General features: G+C 40.9%; 1 protein-coding gene across 4 annotated transcripts in view; it reads left to right on the forward strand.

The window, feature by feature from the left end:
• The first annotated feature begins 2,898 nt into the window (after positions 1 to 2,898).
• CTTN (cortactin) overlaps positions 2,899 to 23,170 on the forward strand; it is a 35,154-nt gene continuing 14,882 nt past the window's right edge. Inside the window, exons 1-9 of one of the 4 annotated variants that reach the window (XM_073347886.2) lie at positions 2,899 to 3,140; positions 9,014 to 9,097; positions 10,116 to 10,189; positions 12,492 to 12,621; positions 18,829 to 18,939; positions 19,664 to 19,718; positions 20,705 to 20,815; positions 21,764 to 21,874; positions 22,548 to 22,658. In XM_073347886.2, the coding sequence (XP_073203987.1) occupies positions 9,014 to 9,097; positions 10,116 to 10,189; positions 12,492 to 12,621; positions 18,829 to 18,939; positions 19,664 to 19,718; positions 20,705 to 20,815; positions 21,764 to 21,874; positions 22,548 to 22,658 (787 nt within the window). In that variant the 5' untranslated portion in view covers positions 2,899 to 3,140. Of the gene's footprint in view, positions 3,141 to 4,568; positions 4,588 to 9,013; positions 9,098 to 10,115; positions 10,190 to 12,491; positions 12,622 to 18,828; positions 18,940 to 19,663; positions 19,719 to 20,704; positions 20,816 to 21,763; positions 21,875 to 22,547; positions 22,659 to 23,170 lie in introns of those variants that run through there. The other 3 variants (XM_073347887.1, XM_073347889.1, XM_073347888.1) reach the window with 3 other exon arrangements.

Here is a 23,170-nt window from a genome sequence, read left to right on the forward strand (position 1 = left end):
GAAGATAGCTAATATCATGCCAATATTTTAAAATGGCTCTAGAAGTGATCCCAGCAATTACAGACCAGTAAGTCTAACATCAATACTGGGCAAATTAGTTGCAACAATGATAAAGAATAAAATTGTCAGACACATAGAAGAACATACATTGTTGGGCAAAAGTCAACATGATTTCTGTAAAGGGAAATCATGTCTTAATCTATTAATAATAATTAATAATAATCTATAGAGTTCTTTGAAGGGGTCAACAAACGTAGACAAGGGGGATCCAGTGAACACAGTGTACTTAGATTTCCAGAAAGGCTTTGACAAGGTCCCTCACCAAAGGCTCTTACGTAAATTAAGTTGTCATGGGATAAGAGGGAAGATCCTTTCATGCATTGAGAACTGGTTAAAAGACAGAGAACAAAGGGTAGTAATGGTAAATTTTCAGAATGGAAAGGGGTAAGTAGTGGTGTTCCCCAAGAGTCAGTCCTAGGACCAATCCTATTCAACTTATTCATAAATGATCTGGAGAAAGGGGTAAACAGTGAGGTGGCAAAGTTTGCAGATGATACGAAACTGCTCAAGATAGTCAAGACCAAAGCAGACTGTGAAGAACTTCAAAAAGATCTCACAAAACTAAGTGACTGGGGATGAATAGCAAATGAAATTTAATGTGGATAAATGTAAAGCAATGCACATACAATATGATGGGGGCTAATTTAGCTACAACTAATCAGGAGAAAGATCTTGGAGTCATTGTGGATAGTTCTCTGAAGATGACCACGCAGTGTGCAGTGGTAGTCAAAAAAGCAAATGGGATGTTAGGAATCATTAAAAAAGGGATAGAGAATAAGACAGAGAGTATCTTCTTGCCCTTATATAAATCTATGGTATGCCCACATCTTGAATACTGCGTACAGATATGGTCCCCTTATCTCAAAAAAGATATACTGGCATTAGAAAAGGTTCAGAAAAGGGCAACAAAAATGATTAGGGGTTTGGAACGGGTCCCATAGGAGGAGAGATTAAAGAGGCTAGGACTTTTCAGCTTGAAAAAGTGGAGACTAAGGTGGGGCTATGACAGAGGGATATAAAATCATGAGTGGTGTGGAGAAAGTGAATAAGGAAAAGTTATTTACTTGTTCCCATTATATAAGAACTAGGGGGCCACCAAATGAAATTAATGGGCAGTAGGTTTAAAACAAATAAAAGGAAGTTCTTCACACAGCACACAGTCAACCAGTGGAACTCCTTGCCTGAGGAGGTTGTGAAGGTTAGGAATATAATGGGGTTTAAAAGAGAACTGGATAAATTCATGGAGGCTAAGTCCATTAATGGCTATTAGCCAGGATAGGTAAGGAATGGTGGCCCAAACCTGTGTTAGAGGGTGGAGATGGATGGCAGGAGGAAAATCATTACCTGTTTGGTTCACTCCCTCTGGGGCACCTGGCATTGGCCACTGTCGGTAGACAAGAATCATAGAATATCAGGGTTGGAAGGGACCTCAGGAGGTCATCTAGTCCAACCCCCTGCTCAAAGCAGGACCAGTCCCCAACTAAATCATCCCAGGCAGGACTTTGTCAAACCTTACCTTGACCTCCAGGATACTGGGCTGGATGGAAGTCCATGGAAAGCACTTCAAATAACCTTTTTTCTTTTTTTTTTAACCACCCATGTAATTGAAATTAATTTTCAAATATTGTATTGATAGATTCATGTAGCACTCAGATTTGCAAGTCTAGTTCATTTGGAAAGAGAGACTTTTCTCTTTATTATTTGGCAGGAGGGATGTGTTTTACATTACAAATTCAGTTCGAAAGCTCATGCTCAAATAAATTGGTTAGTCTCTAAGGTGCCACAAGTACTCCTTTTCTTTTTGCGAATACAGACTAACACGGCTGTTACTCTGAAACCTGTCTGCCTCCTGTTTTTTCTGGGACTATGAACTATAGCATGACTACATAACCACATCAAGCAAGTAAAATCACCATATCAATTGAGGTTGAGCAATTTTTACTCAGACTTTAAACCAGTAGCATTTATTTAATTCAAATGGCCAATTGACATGTCCGGGAAGGGAGACGGAAGAGGGGATTTTAATTGTAGTGCTTGCTGAATCTTTATTAAAGAGATGAAAAACCATATACATCAGAGCTCTCCAACAAGTCCTTCCACAAAATCAGGAAGGACAGGATGTGACGTTTGAAAGTACTAAAGTACCTACCGTCCTCCCCAAAAACTAACCCACCTTCTCTCCAGGGAAGAAGCAGCACAAAAAAAAAAAAAGTCTATCAATCCGTTATTTTCCAGTACCGGTCCTCTATAAAGCAAGGTTTAAAATTGGAATAAAGTGTTTTTAATGAGACATTTAGATTATCCATATTTAATGCCCCTTATTCAAATTATAACATCCCTGCCTCAAGGTAACTTTTTTATTTCATTGGGTCCTTTGTTCGGTTAAATTCACGCTAACCAATATTGTTGCAATGAGGTGGGGGCGATACTCTGTAGAGTTATCACGTTTTATCCTTTGGCAAAAAAGTCCCCACTTTTTGCTTATTTTATTGTATTTTATAGCCGTTTAATAGGCGTCTCGCTGTTCGTGTTTTCCGTAGGTCTCATCGCCACAGTATGTATCTTAGCGCTCCCCCGGAATTTGCAATCCTTCGAGACTAGTACTTTCATGTGGCTCATTCAGGTTCTCCCAGTTTGACAAGCCTGACTCGTTGAAATAAGCAATAACAATAATGTTGAAATGAGCTCTGCAGAGCAGCAGCAGGAAGGCGCAGCACCAGAGGATGCATGGATAATGGGCTCTGGAAAGCTGCCGGAGGTGCAGGGAGAGTGGGAAGCGCAATGGAGACGGTGGGTTTCCCGGAGTGCGGTCTAGGGAGCAGCTCCGAGCCCAGAAGCAACGATTCTTGCGTAGACAAAGGGATCCGGGGGGCAAGCCGACAGGGGCACTCGGGCAGCGCGGCTCGGGCCGCGGGCGGAAGCCCAGCAGCCCTGGAGCTTGTGCAGCCATACCCCACCGCCTGACGTGCGAGGGAAGAACAGGAAATGGGAGTCTGGGAGAAACGGAAATTGCCACAGCAGCCGAGCTAGGAAGCAGCCGCTGCAGAAGCTGTGCAGTCGGGAAGTGAGCTGGGAACAAAGTAAGTGGCATGAGCGCAATCCCCGGGGCAAAAAGCTGGGATGAGGAGGAGACATTTGCTTTTCCGTATTCTCCCCTTTCCCCCGGGGGACGCTGCGGCCGCCTTCATCTCTGTGCCAGTTGTTTTGCTCTTCAAAGCGGTGGGTGTCAAAAGGAAGTCAGGCCACCCACCGTCTTTTTGGGGGGCGGGGAACAACCGACCCGGGGTTGGTTCACCACATCTCTCCCTTTTAGCCCCGGTAAAGCGAGCGGGAGCTAGTCTTGGGCCCGCCCTGGCTTGAGTTGCGGGGTGGGGCTGGACGAGTGTGGCTGCTGAAGGTGGTGGGGTTAGAGGAGGCTGCGGCGGAGCTGAACTTTCTCTTACGGGCTAACCCCCCAGCTGAGCAGCACGGTTTGGTGACGGACTCCGGCTCTGTGTTGCGGTCTGAGCGGGGGAGGCTTAGGGCGGGGGCAGGGTACAGCCTGCCCCAGAGAGGTGTTAATGATTTGGTCTGCAGCACTCCCCCCTGATACGCACAGTGCAGCTACATGACTAACTTTCTTTGTTTTCTCTCTCCCCCCCCTTATCCCGTCCTCCTGAACTGTGGCTGTTTAACCATGGCCTTCAGCTAGTCCCCCCCTCTCCCTGGGACATGCGAGTGAGTGTGTGTGTGTGGGGGGGGGGGGGGTTGGTATGTGTGTGAACTAGGCAGTTTGAGCTTTTCCCTGGGTCTCTCTTTCTGAGATGTTGAAGTGGACTTCTCTGGGATACTGGGTGGGTGCAGCAGAGCTCTTCATTCTTTCCCTAGGTTTACCCGTTTGAGATTGGGGGCAAGGTTTCCACTCTGTGCCTGGGAGGCTTGTGGTAGCTGTCCATGTTACTGTCTAAAAGCTAGTCATCCCCTACTGAATCTGTGATTAAATGCAGATGGGTGTGACTGATTCTAGGGCCTACAGCAGCTGTCTCTGTATAAGACTTCAGGAGGGAATGGGGTGTCTTTCTGTAATCAGACAAATGAGGAACAAAGCATCATTAGGTGCAGCTGACTCCTAATTCGTTTTCCTTTGGAAGGAGTCACTGTCATCTTGGAAAAAAGAAAAGGAGGACTTGTGGCACCTTAGAGACTAACAAAATTAATCCCAGATGACAGGTTTCAGAGTAGCAGCTGTAAATTTAAGTCTGGTTTTTAACATGGCCTCTGGTGATGAAAGATTCTTCATGTGTCTCACTCACAGGTTATTTCTGTGTGTGACAATCTCATTCATTCAAACTGTCAAAGCTTGATAGCCCTGCAGGCCTGACAGTCTTTCAGTGTCTATCCGGAGTAGAAAACTGGTTATATCCTGAATGAGACGGTAAATAATTAGTGCAATACACTTCTTTTTCATTGGCTTTCTTGGTGCTTTCCAGTAGGACTTCCACAATTGGGTACTGTGATGGATTTGGAGCTACTCAGTAATATTCATAGGTATTGTATGTTGATCTTGTTATTGGGATGCTTACTGTGTGACTATATTGGGTTAACTCAGTAAAGAGCTGTCTGAAGAAATAGGTAGGTAGAATACTGAATGAAGGTAGGCTCTTCTCAGCAAACAGAAGGAACTGTGCCAAAACTGCTAGCTTTGATTATTTTTGTTTCCTCCAACCTACGAAACTGGTTTTGACCAGATGGATTGGGAACACCAATCAGAACAAAGAAGCTCTGACAGGATTGAAAAGGGACCCTTTCTCAAGAGAGGGCCAGTAGTTAAACTGTTCAGGGGAACCAGACCAAGACACACAACTGCCTCTGGCTGTGTCTGGAGACTTTATAGCTTTCTAGGTTCTAGGAGGGTGGTAAGCTGGATGTGCATCTATTGCCATTTTAAAATCCCATTTTTCTTCTAATGCTTTGGTCTGTTTTGAAGAAAGCGGTGTGATCACTGGTCACAGGCTTCCAAAGGTGCCTGCACTCAGTTGGGCCTGCAGGTTAATAATGGTGGATACCCAGGCCTCAGTTCCCAGAGGTGTGGGAGAATTGCAAAATTCCTCTTGAGATAGGCAAAGGCAGGAGGCCTAACATCTGAATGGGTACACTCTGAGAGATCACAAAGGGAAAAGAGGTGCAGTTAGCCCTTTCACTGTGACAGGTACCCATCCGTTATTTTGACTCCAACAAGCACCTCTAGATATAGCATTGCTGACCAAGTTAATTGACTGGCACCTCCCTCTCGTTCAGGGAACCTGTTCTTAGCCCCTTGTGGGAGAAGGGAGCTTGAATTCCTCTACTTCCAAATATGCTCTGTGGAAAACTCTGTGGCTGCTGATTCGTCAACATAATAAAGGACAGAAATGGCCTGATAAATCAAAAGCATATATTTAGCCTCTGTGTGTTTTGAACTGCAGTTCCCTTTTTCCAGAAATTTGACCACATGAGTCAGTGACTCCTGGATACAGTATGGATCATATTTCTCTGTAGTCTAGTTGGAAAGAGATCTGCCAGATACAGATACAGCAACTACTGAGGAAACCTATTATGGTGGGGCTGCAAATTATGCCTAGTAGAAAATGAGAAAATGTATCTGATTTTAATTATTATTGCTATATCTTTATAGTTACCCTAACAGAACTCTGGTTGGGGGACAGAGGGGGGAGAGGATGGACATTTGTTATAGTATGGTCTTGGACCAGGATTTTTTAAAATACTGTTTATAAAAAGTCCTTCAGCTTCCAGTCTTTCTTGATTACCACTTTTAACAAGGTTGAGGAGGAAACAAATACATTCTGAGTTAGGCTTGAATATTGCTAAACTCAGAATTGATTGAATTATCTTGTAACTTGTAGGCTGCAGTGTAAACACTGAATAGCCATGTAATTCACAAAAGCCAGCTTATTTGTTGGGGAGCTGCCTAAGACAGCCAATGGGAAATGCTGACCAGAAGGGTCAGTGCTAAGCCCCACACTTCTCACAGAGGTAAGTACCTAAGTCCAGGCTGCAGGGAGGGGCCTACCTGTACATGACAATCCACGAATGGATACCACCACCTGGAGTCAGATGGCTTAGGTGTCTAAGGTGTTTCTTGTGGAGAATGAGTTAGGCACCTGCCTCTCTTCCAGCAAAATGGCTTGAGGAGGAAGTGGTGTGGTGCTGATCTTTTAATTCTTAGCCTAGTGATTAGAGCACTCATCTTGGATGTTGGAGATCCAGGTTAATTTCCTGTCCCCCCCTTCCCTCCAGAGAGGGGGGGAGAATTTGAATCAGGGGCTCCCTCTGTTCTGTTGAAGCAGTTCCACTGTGGATAAATAATGAAAGAGTGGTTGGAGCATGGGATTTGGATCCAGAGTCTCCCACGTCCCAGATGAGCACCCTAACCACTAGACTACAGTGTTACTTGTATTCTTTCTCCCTAGCTCAATGAGAACAATCATCATGAGAGACTGAGGGACCCCTACATAGTTCAGTGGCTAGCACATGTTCCTGAGAGGTAGGAGACACCTATTCAAATACTTTCTCCTGCTCTGTTAGCAAAAGGAGAATTGAACCTGGGTCTCCCACATCCCAGGGGAGTGCTCTAACCAGTGGACTAAAAGTTATAAGGTTCTACTCAATTTTGAATGGGACCCAATCTGGCAGGCTCCCTCTGGACACACCTGTTGTAGTGGGCACTTGCACACAGCTTAGGTGGCCTGTCTTCCCGGGTTCATGAATTGGCCTAGGGGTTAGGTGGAAGATAGGTGACCAGATGCCTAGAGGTTGTGTGCTGCTGCCTAAGGCAGAAATATAGGCATCAAGTAAGTTTAGGTGCCTATACAATTCGGTGGGAGTTTTGTGGATTGCATGGACGTAGGTGTTTGAGTCTGGGGTTTAGGCATCAAAATACTTTTTTTGATCACTCCCTAAGTGACTGACAGAAATGGAAGTATAGTGTAATCGCATGTAAAAGCACATACTTGGAACATTTATGTATATATTAAAATAAATATATATATATATATATAGCTGGCACTGCAGAAGCCCTCCTGTCGACATAGCACTGTTTACACTTGGGGTTAGGTCAATGTAACTACATCACTCAGGGGTGTAGGAAAATCCAACATAAGTCTGTAGTATAGACCAAGCCTCAGTTTTTCTAGCAGAACAGAAGCAATTATGTTCCCTGTCCTAAGGCACTTCCAATCAAACAACATCAGACAGTGCAGTCCAACACAAACACCAAGTGGAGGTTCAGTGTTAAAATGGTTGAGACTCAAAAATGTGTGTGGCTAAAAGAGTTGTTTTGAATGAAGACTGGCAGATTTTAGACAGGAGGGAATTTCTGGTATATGGGGTGGCACGGAAAAAGGCACAAAGTTGAATGGGAGAATATACTAAAGATAAGGGCATAAATGCAGAAAACCTAGTATTTAAATTAAAAAAAACTTGAAAATATTGAATTTTAGAGAGTGAGTGGTTTAACTAATGTTTGTCCTTAATTTTTATAGAAACTGGAGATGGGGAGGTATATAAGGTTATCATGCCTTTTTGTCTTCTCTGCTCCTATTCTTTTTAAGGCCTCCCTGGAGATTACTCCATAGTTTTCTACCTCAGGGCTGGTCTATATTTACAGTGCTGCAGTGGTGCAGCTGCACCACTGTACTGCTTAGTGAAGATACTACCAATGCCTAGATACTGCACCTCCCGGAGAGGTGGTTGGTAGCTCTGTCTAGAGCCCTGTATGGATACACAAATGTGTATCCACATCCGATCCACAGATAATTTTTGCGGATATCCGCATCCGTGGATCTACGCTGGGGTCCGGGCTGAGGCTCCAAGGCGTCCTCCCTACAGGAGCCCGGTTGGGGAGAGCCTTGTGGGCAGCTGTGGGGCACCCACACAGAGTCGCAGACACTCCACGTGCCCTCAGCCGGGCGGGGAACCTTGGGGGCGGGGACACGGCTGGGGCTGCTCTCATTGTGGGCAGGTGGAGGGTCTGCCACAGCTCCCTGGCTGGGCTTCATGCTGGTCCGGCAGGGGGGAGTGGGCAGACCTGTGGAGTTGCCCAGGGCAGGTAGCAGCTCCCCACAGCTGCCTGCCCAGCTCTTACCGTGGCCAGGCTGCGGTTCCGAGCCGTTCCCCATCCCTGGCCGGAGCCGAGTTGGGGAGAGCCGCGCGGGCAGCTGTAGGGAGCTGCGGCGGACTTAAGGGGATTTTTTTCCTTCTGCTTTATACTGAAACATTATGCAAACAGAGTAATAATATGTGTACATATTTTTAATCAATGAATATCTTTAAAAATGTAGTATGTGTACTACTATTGCCTGCAAGTGGACAAATGCCTTCTAAATCTAAAACATTTTAAATTCAGATTGTTTTCATAATACTTGATATCTGAATCTCATTAATGTAAAACATGAAAGGAACCTACAGAATATAGCATTTAGCAATTGCTGTGCTCATCATTACTAAAGGCTAGAAAAAATATTACTTTTAAGACATAAGTACACATATAGTATCTGAGTGTTAATAGCTTTTTGTGAAGCAAACTTTAATGAGAAGACCCATTTGAACAGAGCTCATCAATGGTTTATCACATGTTACTAATAAATGAAGTAAGCCCACACATTTTGACTCTTACCAGAAGAAACTTCCTCATTCTCTTTGAAAGAATGCCAGTTATTATTTCTGGCCTTTTTTAAATGCCAAAAGAAAAACCACAGGGAGCTATCAGTCTGGTTTGCAAATGCAACTGGACAACTGATACTATTAGTAACCACATCTGCTGTAACTGCCAATATTACGAATGTTGTTTAATTAAACAATTTACTTCTCTAGTATATTCAGAATATTGGACTAGTCCTTAATCAACCCAGTCATAATGTGAAATGAATTTAAGTGCAACTCTAGTGTGACAGTACTTCATTTGATGGTGTTTCAGATGTGGAAGGCTACTGCAGGTCATGCCATTTCAGTCAACCAGAGTGATGGAGCTGACGACTGGGAGACAGATCCTGATTTTGAGGTACAGTAACTCCTCGCTTAACATTGTAGTTATGTTCCTGAAAAATGTGACTTTAAGCGAAATGATGTAAAGCGAATCCAGTTTCCCCATAAGAATTAATGTAAAGGGAGGAGCTGGGTTTAGGTTCCAGGGAAAAAATTTTCACCAGACAAAAGACTATATTATATATATGTATACACAGTATAAGTTTTAAACAAACAATTTAATACTGTACACAGCAATGATGATTGTGACGCTTGGTTAGGGTGACCAGACGTCCCGATTTTTAGTTCTTTGTCCCACGGCCCGATGTTGCGGCTTTGGACACTCCAGCTGCTTTTTTTATTTTTTTTTGGTTCAGCAACTCGGCTCCGGCCGCTTTTTTTTTAATTTATTTATTTATTTTTTGCTTCCCCCATGTGTCCCGATATTTTGTCTCTTTCATCTGGTCACCCTAAGCTTGGTGGAGGTGGTGAAGTCAGAGGATGGAAGAGGGTGGGATATTTCTTACAGGGAATGCCTTACTGGTAAATGATGAACTAGCACTTGGCTGAGCCCTCAAGGGTTAACACGTTGTTAATGTAGCCTCATACTCTAAAAGGCAGCACAGATGGAGGGAGGGGAGACAGCATGGCAGACAGAGACACACACCCTGTGTGAGAGAGGGAGAGATGCACATTGCCCCTTTTAAGTACTCTGACCCCACTCTAAGTACATTCCCTTTTAAACTAGATCAGGAAGTTGAGACAGCAGCTGCTGCCTACAAGCTCCATGTCCTGAGCACTGTTGTTCCCGCCCTGCTCTGTGGAGATGGGGTAAGCAGGGTGCAGGAACTGGGAGTGTGTTCTATTCATTGGCGATGACAGAAAAGACAGGGAGGTGGTTGTAGTAGAAACAGGTGAATGCGGCAATGAGGTTGTTAGCTAATCTTTCTTGTTTCAGTGGCATGAGAGAGCCTTAAGGCCTTCAAAGTGCTGAAACTCTGAAATCTTGGGTTAAAGTCTAATAGTTTTTAACTTATTTTACATGTCTTTGACAGAATGATGTGAGTGAGAAAGAACAGCGCTGGGGTGCTAAAACTGTGCAAGGATCTGGACATCAAGAACACATCAAGTAAACTAGCTCTTCTTGATTCCTTTGTGACTGTTAATGTAGGCAATTTTTGATAAGTTCAGATCCTTAGTAACTTACATCCTGATGGATAAAATACAAGAGGCTCTCTATAGAGCATTGGTTACACAAATCCTTTCCTTCTTGCCTCCTTTGTGACTGCAGGCACCTAAAAAGTCTTGCTTTCTGGCTATAGGTTGTACAATTGCTCTTTGTAATATTCACAATTACACATGGGTGCTCAGCTGTGCTCAGGTGAAAAGATGTATATCACCATATGACATGGACATTTTTGAGGCAGGTGGTACACACAGCTCCATTTCCTGGGGATAGATTTAGGCCCTATATTCCTAGAATTGGCTTAAAAAATTGTCATCCTAACTTCTAAAAATTCTGGCATGCCAAAATATATTGTAACAATATTTTAGCCTCTATCTGAAAGGAAAATGCATGTGTCACAATGGACCATCAGCTCAAGAGCTTGTTTAAATGGTAAGGTGCCTTTACAACCAAATTCTCAATCTCGTACTTCTTAACAAGGCATGCTTGAAATTTTAGTCTCAAAACTGACTTCTGCTTTTGAAAGCTAAAGAGTGTTCTAGCTCTTCCTTCTATCTTACGTATTCATAGGGCACTAGTCACTGCAGTATGTAGGTGCCCATTGTTTGCTGAAGGAGTAAAAGGTCACAAATGCTGAAAATAGGGAATTATTTTTAATAGTTAAATGGCCTACTTTGAGCAGAAAACATCTGCTCAATGTGCAGCAGTAGTGAAAAAAGCTAACAACGTTTGGAACCATTAGGAAAGGGATAGATCGTAAGACAGAAAATATCATAATGCCACTATATAAATACATGCTATGCCCACACTTTGAATGCTGCGTACAGTTCTGGTTGCCTCTTCTCAAAAAACTGGAATTGGAAAAGGTACAGAGAAGGACAACAAAAGTGGGGTATGGAACAGCTTCCATGTGAGGAGAGAATAGAAAGATTGGGACCATTCAGCTTGGAAAAGAGATGACTAAGGAGGGGACACTATGACAGGGGTCTCTACAATCATGACTGGTGTGGAGAAAGTGAATAAGGAAGTGTTGTTTACCCCTTCACATAACACAAGAATCAGAGGTCACTCAAATTAATAGGCAGCAGGTTTAAGAGAAACAAAAGGAAATACACCTTCATAAAATGCACAGTCAGCTTGGGGAACTCATTGCTGGGATGTTGTGAAGGCCAGAACTATAACTATTAGCTAAGATGATAAGCGATGCAACCTCATGGTCTGGGTGTCCTAAGCCTCTAACTGACTAAAACCGGGAGTGGACAACAGGGGATGGATCACTTGATAATTGCCCTGTTCTGTTCATTCCCTTTGAAGCATCTGGCACTAGCCACTGTTGGAAGACTGGATACAGGGCTAGATGGACTGTTGGTCTGACCCAGTACAGCAATTCTTGTGTACTTTAGGGATCAGTTTTACTCTCTGGAGTACATTGCTGATATTTACAGGCTAAATATACAGCAGTTATGCTTTAGGCAGCTTTAAACTCATGTCAGAAGTGTCAAGCGCAGATCATTGGTTTTCCCTCTACATCCAGCCTCTTTTTCTGTTTCCAGAGAGAGAGCTTGGCGGAAGGGAAAGGAAATCAACCTATTTTCAGCTCCTCCTTGTTTTATATTAATGTCCAAAAGCCTCAACTGGAATTAGGACCCCATTGCAGTAGGTATTGTACAAATGCACTGGAAGAGATGGTCCCTGCCATGAAAAGCTTACAGTCTTTTTTTTCCCCTTCTCTCCCCCCTCAAAAAAACCCCCACACTAGGGGAGAACTAACAAGAAAGGGGTGAGGAGGGGAAGAGAGAATGGTACAGTGATGAGGGTCATATAAATACCTAGATAGGGTAAACAAAAAAAAAATCATATTTGGTAACTAGGTAATCAACTTTTCAGGATTAATATCAAATAGCAAACTTCTCTTCCCTGTTATAGTCCCAATGCAGGATGGTAGATCTTAAAATGAAGGGTTCTGGATTTTTTTGGTTTTTAAAAACAGATTTCACAATGAAATGAATGTCAAAGTTCTTAAAACCAGACTTGAAGTGCTTGGTGTACTGAAGGGCTAAAAAAAAATAATAATTAAATACATATTGTACACTTACCAGCATTTATCTTCTAATCCTAAAGTTAAGATCAGGTTTTTGGGTGCAAAATTAGCACATCAAGTAGAAAGTCTTGTCTCTGAGGAAGTCTTAACGTTAACCATGTCTATAAAATTTATTATATAACTACCAGATTCTCTGTTTTAAAGCATTCACCAACTGAGAGAGAATGTGTTCCAAGAACACCAGAGCCTCAAGGAGAAAGAGCTTGAAACAGGACCAAAAGCTTCCCGTGGCTATGGAGGGAAGTTTGGTGTGGAACAAGACCGTATGGATAAAGTAAGTGTAAAATATCTTCTCAGGAGATGTATTGCGGATGGGTCTGATAATGCAAGCCTTACTCACCTAAGTAAATACCATTGTAGTCAGTGGGATGGGATTATTTTTGTGAATTAGGTGTGTCTATATAAAAGTTTTGCTGATTTAATTATATCAGTACAGTAAAAGTTGCAAACTCTCTAGTATATATGCAGTTATATCTGTATAAAAGTGTTCATACTGCTATAGATTATTCCAGTTTGGGAATCAAAATAACTTATGACAGTATAAACCATCTTTATTCTGGTATAACTGTGTCTGCTCTAGGGCTTTTGCTGATGTAACTGTCAGCAAAATTATCACTCCACTAACGCTAATTATACTTGTAAAACCTTTCTGTAGATCTAGGCTCTGTGTGATCAGGTCCTGTGTCTCATTTTACTCAAGGGAGTTAATGGGTCATCTGTGAGTAACAAAGGGAAGCCTTTTTGAGAACTGATGTATTGGTGCTCCACACCTCTTCCTGGTCTTGTGATTTTTAGACCTGGTCTGCTTGCTCGTGTCATGTGCTCATTAGTAAGGCTAAGATTTAGTCATGGGTAATTTTAGTAAAAATCATGGACTGATCACAGGCAATAAACAAAAATTCATAGCCCTGTGGTCTTTCTCCTCCTGTAAATGTGTAGGTTTCTAAAGATACTCTTCTAAATTAAGAAAGCACCTAGATATGAATAAATCCATTTTCTATTTCATTTGCTGCATCAATTCTTTGTGTACTTGTGACTGCCTAAGGATGAATGAATAAATATATTTATTTATATTTTCTTGAATTAGAAGCTAGCGCTCACTTCAAAAAAGTATGAAAAAATGAGCAGCGAGAAGTAACCCAGATACCCAGAAAATGGCTTTGTATTTTAGGCAGATTGCAACTATCATCTTTGAAATATAAACTATTGAGTCAATGTTTAAAACCACTGTCAACATCAGTGCAAAGTATAAATATTAATGATCCTTAGGTTTTTTTTAAAATAACTGCATGCTCACTGGTGGTATTAACATTAAAAGATGCTGACTAGAAGTTGTTCTAGTTGCTCATCTGCCCCCATTAGTTATCCAACTTGTAATATCATTGCAGCACAATACTGCACTATAAGAAAATTAGAGCTAAAATATTGAGGCCTAAATAAGATTACATTTTAGTTTCTTGCTTAATTAACTTTGTGGGTACCTAGCAAGATGGCTTCCAAGATACTCCGTTACCTGTTAATCATATCCAACAGATTTTGGTTTGTTTGTAGGCAGGGCCCTATTGTTTCACAGAAATTTGCTATATAACCCTCTGTACCCTTAAAACAGGCTAACACAAATCAGTGGAGAACTGGGGTAAGAGAATTATTGGATTAAGTTATTAAGTCTACCTTGTGGACTCCAAGCTCTCTCATGCTGGCTACTTAGGCCTCCCCTCATCCATTTAGGATTCTAACTGAATGCATTAAATAAACAAATGCTAAGACTGCTTCTAAGTGGATGGGGTGGGGGGGGAACGGAGTTAATAACAAATATTGCAGATAGTGCTGTATTTGTAACACTTAACTTTCTGTAAAAGAACAAAATTTTAACTGTCTGGATGTCTGCCCCATCAGTACTCCATGATGGTACAAACGGATCTTTAAAATGATACCACAATACCATACAATTATTTATCCTTTAAAAGATCAGTCCTTTCCTTTCCAAGAGCATCTACCTAGCTCTTCACTGCAGGCGAAATCCTGTTTCCTTTTAACTCAATGGGAGCTTAACCATTGACTTCAGTGGGCCAGGATTTTGCCCTGAAGTCTAAGTGTCATAAGTTTGATGTGGACCTAACTGATCACTTGCATAACTGCATGGGTCAGAGCTCCAGGATTAATTAAAATCTACCAGAGTACTGCTTCACCACGGGTTTCCAGGGGAGCTAGGTTTTTTTAAATCAATCTTTTGAATATTTTAAATATACAGAGATACATCTTTGAGTACTTAATACTTGGTGTTTAGTTATGAAATAGGAAGAGACGCTTTCCATTCTGATGTGGTGCCATGGAAGAAGATAAAACAGTGTACAGATTTAATTAGTTGAATTTGATAAAGCAGGAAGAAAAACATCTGGCTAAACATACAGTTTAAGACTTTCAAAACAGTGCTGTGGGATTTAGCCACCGATCTTCCACAAAGTTATTGAAAGATGTGTGAATAAATTATCTGCACTGCTTTGAACATTTTTTTTTTCCATCCCCTTAAAAAAGTCATTAATGTCACTGAAAACTGGCCACCACACGTTATCAACAAGCTACATGAAAGAGACATACTGGGTTGGTCAGAATTATAAAGAAGTATCTAACCTACATATAAATCAGAGTTGACATGCAGAAATTGGCAACATCTTTATTATATTCAGATTCATAATTTCCACATTTTGTAAGTGGACAATTGCTTCAGAATATTATGTTCAGCAAAGCTTCACCTCTCTGTTTTGAGAATATAATTCTTTGCAACTGGAGGTATTTTCAAAACTCACCTTTTGCTTAGCTAGCCAAGGCTTCTGGTGACCTTGTGCTCATTTAAAAAAGAGTCCAGTTTTATGTTTTATGCCAGTACTGAACTGCTCATTTCACAAGGATTTCAACTTGGGACACTCCTATTAGTGGCTCTCTGAATCAGCAGCAAACTTCCCAAAGCAAGGCTGATTGCAAAATGCAGTCTATTGGATTCTGGTATGGGCTGTGCATATCTCATTTTTGTATTGTATTATCAGTCATCTTGACTCATGGAAGCAGCTTGGGTAAGTGTTAAGAAATGTATATGTGTTTCAGTGATAACATGTTCCCATACAATTTTCAGGCCAGTTGCCCAAATGCTTCTCTGGACAGAGTAGATGGTAGAACTTTGAGCCCAGGTGATTCATTTAATAAGATATTTGAGAATTCCAGTATGGAACTCCACCTAACATCTTCCTATTGTATCAGGGATGGTCAGTTGAATTTAAAAGTCCAGTGTACTCCATATATGTCTGCCAGAGATATTAAAGCAATACTGTATTCTGCAGAGAAAGATGCTGATTTGGGAATCAAGGTTTTTAGTATTTTTTGCGTATCCCAGTAGGCTGAGAATGAAAAATAAGCATTCCTCAATGGCCAAAATGTTCAGTGCAGATTGTTCTCAAAACCATCAAAAACTAAAGCACAAGTATTATATAGCTGCCAGGGTTCTGCTGATATAAGGTTATGTTCACTTGAATCAAAACCAATTCTCTGCCTCCCCCCACTCATCTACAGATCCATGGGTACAGAGGGGCTTGATGCAGCGGAACCATTGCCATTCCACTGCATTGGACAATATGCTGTGAGCCAGAGCTAGGGATCTATGCCACAGAACTCAGCTCCTCAATCTTTGGCAGAGCCATGTGCAGCAGACTTTTCATTCGTGGAGAGGAGTTGTGGAAGGGCTGTGGCAGCAGCTCCAGCCATTAGATTGGACTAATAATTGCAGAGCCCTCTCACTCAGCATAGGCACACTTGTCACATTTTCCAGTGTCTGACCAAATTATTCAGTTTGGACACAGAGTGCAGAGTTTGGGGGTTATACTAGTACTATATTAGTGCAAATTTGAAGCTTTATCAGTAACTAGAGTAAGATGCACTTTCCAGTGTGTAATTTCATACCATCTTGTCTTATTTGAAGATTACTCCCGGCTCCTTTGTAATTCAGTGTGACATAATTGTACTTTAAGATGTTATGCCTGGCTCATGTTCCAGTGACTGATTGGAACAGAAGGGAAGGGGGGGAAAAAACATTAAGCCGTGAAATGGTCATGAAACCAGGCTTTGGAAAAGCTGTTGACTGATAAGAGATGTAATGTGCTTTGTACTGTCACTTGCCATTTTGTACTGTATAACAGTGATAACTTGAAAAGCAAATGGTGGGGAAGTGGTAAGAGTCATCTCTTTATTCTGATATAGACTTCGGGAAAGAAAGAATGTCTAGCAGCTTCCTGTAGCATACTTAACTGAAATATTCATGGAAACGATAGCCCTAGCCAGAAGTTGTTTACAACCATAACTCTAGCTTTCTGTACCATAAAACAGAAATGTGCCAATGATCATGGGAACCAACTTCAATTATATTAGTTTTAATGACAGGTTTCAGAGTAACAGCCATGTTAGTCTGTATTCGCAAAAAGAAAAGGAGTACTTGTGGCACCTTAGAGACTAACCAATTTATTAGAGCATAAGCTTTCGTGAGCTACAGCTCACTTCCTCAGATGCATATCGTGGAAACCGCAGCAGGCTTTATATATACACAGAGAATATGAAACAATACCTCCTCCCACCCCACTGTCCTGCTGGTAATAGCTTATCTAAAGTGATCATCAGGTGGGCCATTTCCAGCACAAATCCAGGTTTTCTCACCCTCCACCCCCCCACACAAATTCACTCTCCTGCTGGTGATAGCCCATCCAAAGTGACAACTCTTTACACAATGTGCATGACAATCAAATTGGGCTATTTCCTGCACAAATCCAGGTTTTCTCACATCCCCCCCCCCCACTCTCCCTCAGGAGAGTGAGTTTGTGTGTGTATGGGGGTGGGGGGGGATGTGAGAAAACCTGGATTTGTGCAGGAAATAGCCCAATTTGATTGTCATGCACATTGTGTAAAGAGTTGTCACTTTGGATGGGCTATCACCAGCAGGAGAGTGAATTTGTGTGGGGGGGTGGAGGGTGAGAAAACCTGGATTTGTGCTGGAAATGGCCCACCTGATGATCACTTTAGATAAGCTATTACCAGCAGGACAGTGGGGTGGGAGGAGGTATTGTTTCATATTCTCTGTGTATATATAAAGCCTGCTGCGGTTTCCACGATATGCATCTGAGGAAGTGAGCTGTAGCTCACGAAAGCTTATGCTCTAATAAATTGGTTAGTCTCTAAGGTGCCACAAGTACTCCTTTTCTTATTAGTTTTAATGTTTACACTAGTAATCAAATACCTTTCAACAATTAGCTGCCTACTTTTCTACTGCAATGGAAATTATTTTGATTTTACTTCAGTGATTACCATTAGTCTTTTAGCAGATATCTGTTTTCTGTTTGAAATTGTCTGCTTGCAAAGACAGGAATTTGTGATAACTGTGTGTTGTTTGTAAATAGAGTCAGATTACTTTTCTCTCTCTCTGGTTTAAAAAATTCCTTGCCAAAGTGTAATGAAGTGATTGTGGAATAAAGTGAAATAAGCATAGTGTTCCTAGAAACATATTTTGTTGTTCAAGTTGCATGGGGCTCAAATAGTAAACTAGTGGTCTGAGGCAGCTAATGACATTTAGCTAGAATTAACATAGTATACGAGAGAGTACATTTTCTATCTGCGTAACTTTTGGATCAGTGGATGGTGTTATCTTCCAGAACTGTCATTCCTGTTTTCCTAAATTAATGATTATTTCTTTTAGGCTATGAGAATTCTTGTTTTTTGGTTTTTGTTTTTTTTAATTTAATACCACATCATAGCCTGTATTTGAATAATTTTCTTGCTATCCAATGATAAATTTAATGTCTGGTGGATGTGAATGCTGCATTCAGTCTAGGCACCCTTTGATGTTAGCCTTTTGCTTTAAACTTGCAGAATTCTACTAAGTTTCTTTTGTCCAAGAAGTATCTTGTGTTTAAGTTTGTAGTGATGATTTTTCTACTGTGTATGGTCGATAGCTGCATACACCATTATCACTCCTTGTATTTTATTAGAAGTGAGGCCTCCCTTGGATCATGGCAATAGGATTTGATTCAGTATCTTTCCTTTTACCATCTCTGTAGTTTATAAATTTAATTTATAAATCCTGAGTAAAAAAACACACACACACCAAGTATATAGTCAGTGTTGCCAGACTCTTTCCTGGGATTTTGATCACTTTCTTTCCTAGGACTATATTGACAACTTGGTGACTCAATCCTACAGATTCTTATTCCTATGAGAAATCTTTACGTGGGTATTTTGCAGAATTGGACCCTTAACATGCATGGCTTTCACTGTGCAACTGCTACTAATGCTGACAAGTTGCATGTCTAAAGAGCCACATAAATTATAAACAGGCCTCTAGGTGGTGCCTACTCTCAAACCTTTTGTTTTCAGACTTAGTAAGTGTAGTGTGTTACCATTTTTGTTAAATGCAGTAATCCACTTTTGGATTTCTAACTTCTTTCAGTCAGCTGTTGGCCATGAATATCAATCTAAGCTTTCTAAACACTGCTCCCAAGTGGACTCAGTAAGAGGTTTTGGAGGCAAGTTTGGAGTACAAATGGATAGAGTTGACCAGGTAAGTAATTTCCTACAGTATTGCAATTACTTACAGCAGTTGCGTTCATCAGTTTATATAAGGTATTGGTTTTATCACGCTAAAAACTGCTACTGCTAGGTGTAAACATCGCTGTCCCTCATTTTTAGCACTGCACTCTGTGCATATCAGTAAATTGGCTTTGGTTATTATGGATATTAATACTTTCTTAAGAAGCAAAAATTCTTCCCCCACAATTAAGTTGGAGGATGGCCCGATTTGAAGGAAAAGATTAAAAACTTGCCAGTGAGCCAAGGCACATAAGTTTATGTGAACTGAAAGATGAACACCAGGTAGTGAAGGAATTTAGCATGGTTTGGGGTGCCTAGCAAACTGAACCACTAGGCTGACTATCAAAGTGGGGAAACTTTCCAAGACTGGTACAATAACCTCCCACTGAAAGTGGTGGAAGCTCTATTGTACTGAATCACTAAACCTGGCAAGACCCTAATGTACTTCAGGGAACAATCTGCTTTGGCAGTGGCTGAGAAAGATAGCTTAATGGATCTGTTCTTCTCTAATGTTTTGAGGATTTTGGCCCAGAAATCTAAACAGACACTTATGCTCCAGAACCAAGAGGGTTAGAGCATCACTAAGCTCTGATTTCTTTTATGCTGAGTATTTTTCTGTTGAAGCAGACTATTGTGCTACTAATGTTGGACTTTTTTTTTTTTAGAAATGCTTATAACTATTATTTCTCCTACAGTCTGCTGTGGGTTTTGAATACCAGGGGAAAACAGAGAAGCATGCCTCTCAAAAAGGTAACGTGTTGAGGTGAATGTGTGTATGTAAATAAATAACTTTTATCAATATTAGCTGCTTGTTGTAAGACTGTACTACAATAGCTTGTATATGAAACTGTTGAGGAAACACTGTTTGTAAGGTGCCTAGCACAATGGGGCCTCAACCTGCATTGTCAGTTATCCAGTTATTCTGTGTCCAAAATGATTTACTACTCTCTTGTAGTAAGTGGACTCAAAAACTACTCGATTGGCCTTAACAAAATGAAATACTCTGTTTGTCTTCGAGGATCTGACTTGTCCTTTGTTCCCCACCCCCAAAATATTTTAGACTGGGCTCCCTGGAGAGGCCACTGCTCCCTAGATTTCAGCCACCTGTCCCTGGTGAAGTTAAACCCCCAGCGGCAGCTTTAACCTATGCCAGTTCCCACAAGGACTATATGCTAGTGGAGAATGGGCCATAGCAGAGCCTTGCTATTCTGTGCCCCTTCCTTCTCCTTGTAGTGATGATCTTCACCCCAAGCCCTCTCCTGCCTACATGACAGGAAGTGGAGGAGTAAGATCATACTAATGTTTAAAAAAATGCTAGAAATCAAAATAAGAGTATAGGCTTGCATTTAATCTCTTGCTGGTGGGGAGGGGATTTTAATATGGTTAATATTAATGGAATAAATGGTTCTTGTGTTTTGGACAACTATCAATGAAAGGGCAGACTAAACCCTAGCAGAACCCATGAATGGTTCCACTAGCTTAATTTAAACACAAAATTACTTTAGGCAGAAGTTTTAACAGCATCCAGATTTACAAATAGGGAACACTGACACATACATGTGACATCATGAGCCGTAATACTATGCTAAATTCTGCTTGTTGTGTTTGTACATTTTATTTTGTGGGCTAGTAGCTATTTTGAAACTGAGATATTATGCTGGATTTCTGCATTGCAACATTGACAATGACACATGGTGAGTTCATATGTTTGATTGTGCTTTGTTCTCTGGACTCAGATTACTCAAGTGGTTTTGGTGGTAAATATGGAGTGCAGGCCGACAGAGTAGACAAGAGTGCAGTGGGCTTCGATTACCAGGGTAAAACAGAGAAGCATGAATCTCAGAAAGGTTAGTCAACATACATGTTTTTGTTCTATTTTTGATGTGATGCGGGTGCATTTACCAGGAACGGTCTTGTAAACTATTTCATTTTGGTAAATATTGATAGATTTTTTTTTTGTATCGTTATGTACACTAGATAAGTCATAAAGGTTACTGAAAACTTTTTCTTCTTGAAGGAGAACTTTAAACCATATACTTTAGTTTGCCTAGCACAAGGCGAGGTCGAGTTTCAATTACATTGTAACCAGAGCTGATCAACAACCTTTTTGCAAAAAAAAAAACTTCTGGCAACTTTGAAATTTTTTGACCAATCTAATATTAAACCCTTAAATGCTCAAACACAGCCGTGAGGTATTTCTAACAAAATCACCTGATAGTTAAAATGTAAATTTTACTAATATGAAGGTAACACTTAGAGATTTCTAAAGTTCATGTAGTGTTGTTATAGCTGGTGTAAAAAAAAAAAAAGTTTGTTTGTTTAAAAAAAAAAAAGAGTTTTGAAATTTTTTAGCAAACAAAGGGACACCTATTTTTCTCAAAATCTTCCCATTTTCTGACCAGTGCTAAATAATGTATTTGCATCACATTATCACATGAAGTAATAAAAAAGGCAACCATACTGCTCTTGATGTATCCTTAGAATTCCATTGTAATTTCACTGTTTCAATGCCTAGTTATCACTGAACTCTTTGAAAGATTAAAGTTACTCACATCGTTCAGTGCTTTGGCTAGCTTTTACACTGCTGTTTTGTTTTCCCCTGCTTAAGGGGAAAATGTTAGGTGATACGTTCTGAAGAATTTAAGACTTAATATCCTGGATCTAGATTAGCCAGGGATGTCAGTATTCTTCTAATACATAATTTAAAACAAGTGGCTATGGTTAAAGCAGTCTTGTCTTAATAGTGTCTTGTTACTGTACATTTGTAAATAAAACTGTGTTTACTCTGTCTCCAGATTATTCCAGAGGCTTTGGTGGTAAATATGGAGTTGACAAGGACAAAGTGGACAAAAGTGCAGTTGGCTTTGAATATCAAGGCAAAACAGAGAAACATGAATCACAGAAAGGTTTTTATTAAACTTTATTACATAAAAGTTTGCATGGGTTGAGTCTAACACTCTTAAGTAAGGGTGAGAATTTCAAAGCTGGGAGGTCTACTGGTAAAATATCAGCATTCTTGCCAGTGAGACTTTTTTTAAACTAGAAAGTATGTAACTGCAAAATCCATCCCCAATCTTGCAATCTGATCCATATGGGAGGACTTTGATATGCATGTGGAGTTCCACAGACATCAATAGGACACGATGGTCTTCAGATGCAGATCAGATTGCATGACTGGGACCTTTGTAACTAATAAACAGCAATAATAATGATATCTGGATAAAGAACCATATCATAGTATGTTTTTTGGTAGTGTAGAGATGGTGTGCTGCATGCATCAGAATTGTCCTTTTCTTACTTGCCATGTAGCTATTCTGTGAATGTTGAGACACTTACTACAGGGTAAATCAGAGTATAATGTGGGTGGGCTATTCTGCACTTTCTGACTTACATTAGTTTTTTGGATAGCTGTTTCCCCCATTAAAGAGATGACTTGGCAGGGGGAAATGGACCATGAAAATAATTCAGTACCATTAATGAAATACTAGGGGATAAAGTCCCATCTATAATATCACTATTTTGTTCAAAATGTTATCTGTAACAATCACACTAATGGCTTGTGGAATTTTATGTACATAGATTATGTGAAAGGATTTGGAGGCAAGTTTGGTGTACAGAAAGACAGACAGGACAAATGTGCACTTGGTTGGGATCATCAGGAGAAAGTGCAACTGCACGAATCCCAGAAAGGTATATTTGAGTTAAACTTCTTAACTACACTATTAACACACTTCTGGTTCATGTTACAGTTTATTTTCTCTGCAGCTCTGGTAAAACTGTTTCATAGTAGTAGTTGCTATGGTAGTTGCTTCTCCATGTTTGAAATGTTACTGTGTTGCAGTTGGTGGAATGTCTTTACAACCCTTTAACAAATCATGACTGGTATTGAGTGCCACTGAAAATATTGACTCAGAGTGCTGGGAGATACGTTGAAATAGCCTTATGAATCTGCACTTAGCTTGGATTCTTGATTTTTTTTTCAGTGAAATTCTGGAAGCCAGCCTGTCAGAATTGATTCCTGTATTATGTAAACTGCCAGTTCATATTCATGGACAAATTCTGCTCACTGTACTCAAACTATTTTCCTCTTCCTTGCCCTGTCTCCCCTCCCATACCTGCAGGAGGTAGAAACTCAGCATCAGTGATTCTGACCTCTTCCTTCTCATCCAGATTTTCATGGCCTCCATGAAGATGGGAAGGTC

Source organism: Lepidochelys kempii, chromosome 6 (genome assembly GCF_965140285.1).
Source record: "Lepidochelys kempii isolate rLepKem1 chromosome 6, rLepKem1.hap1, whole genome shotgun sequence".
NCBI lineage: Eukaryota > Metazoa > Chordata > Testudines > Cheloniidae > Lepidochelys > Lepidochelys kempii.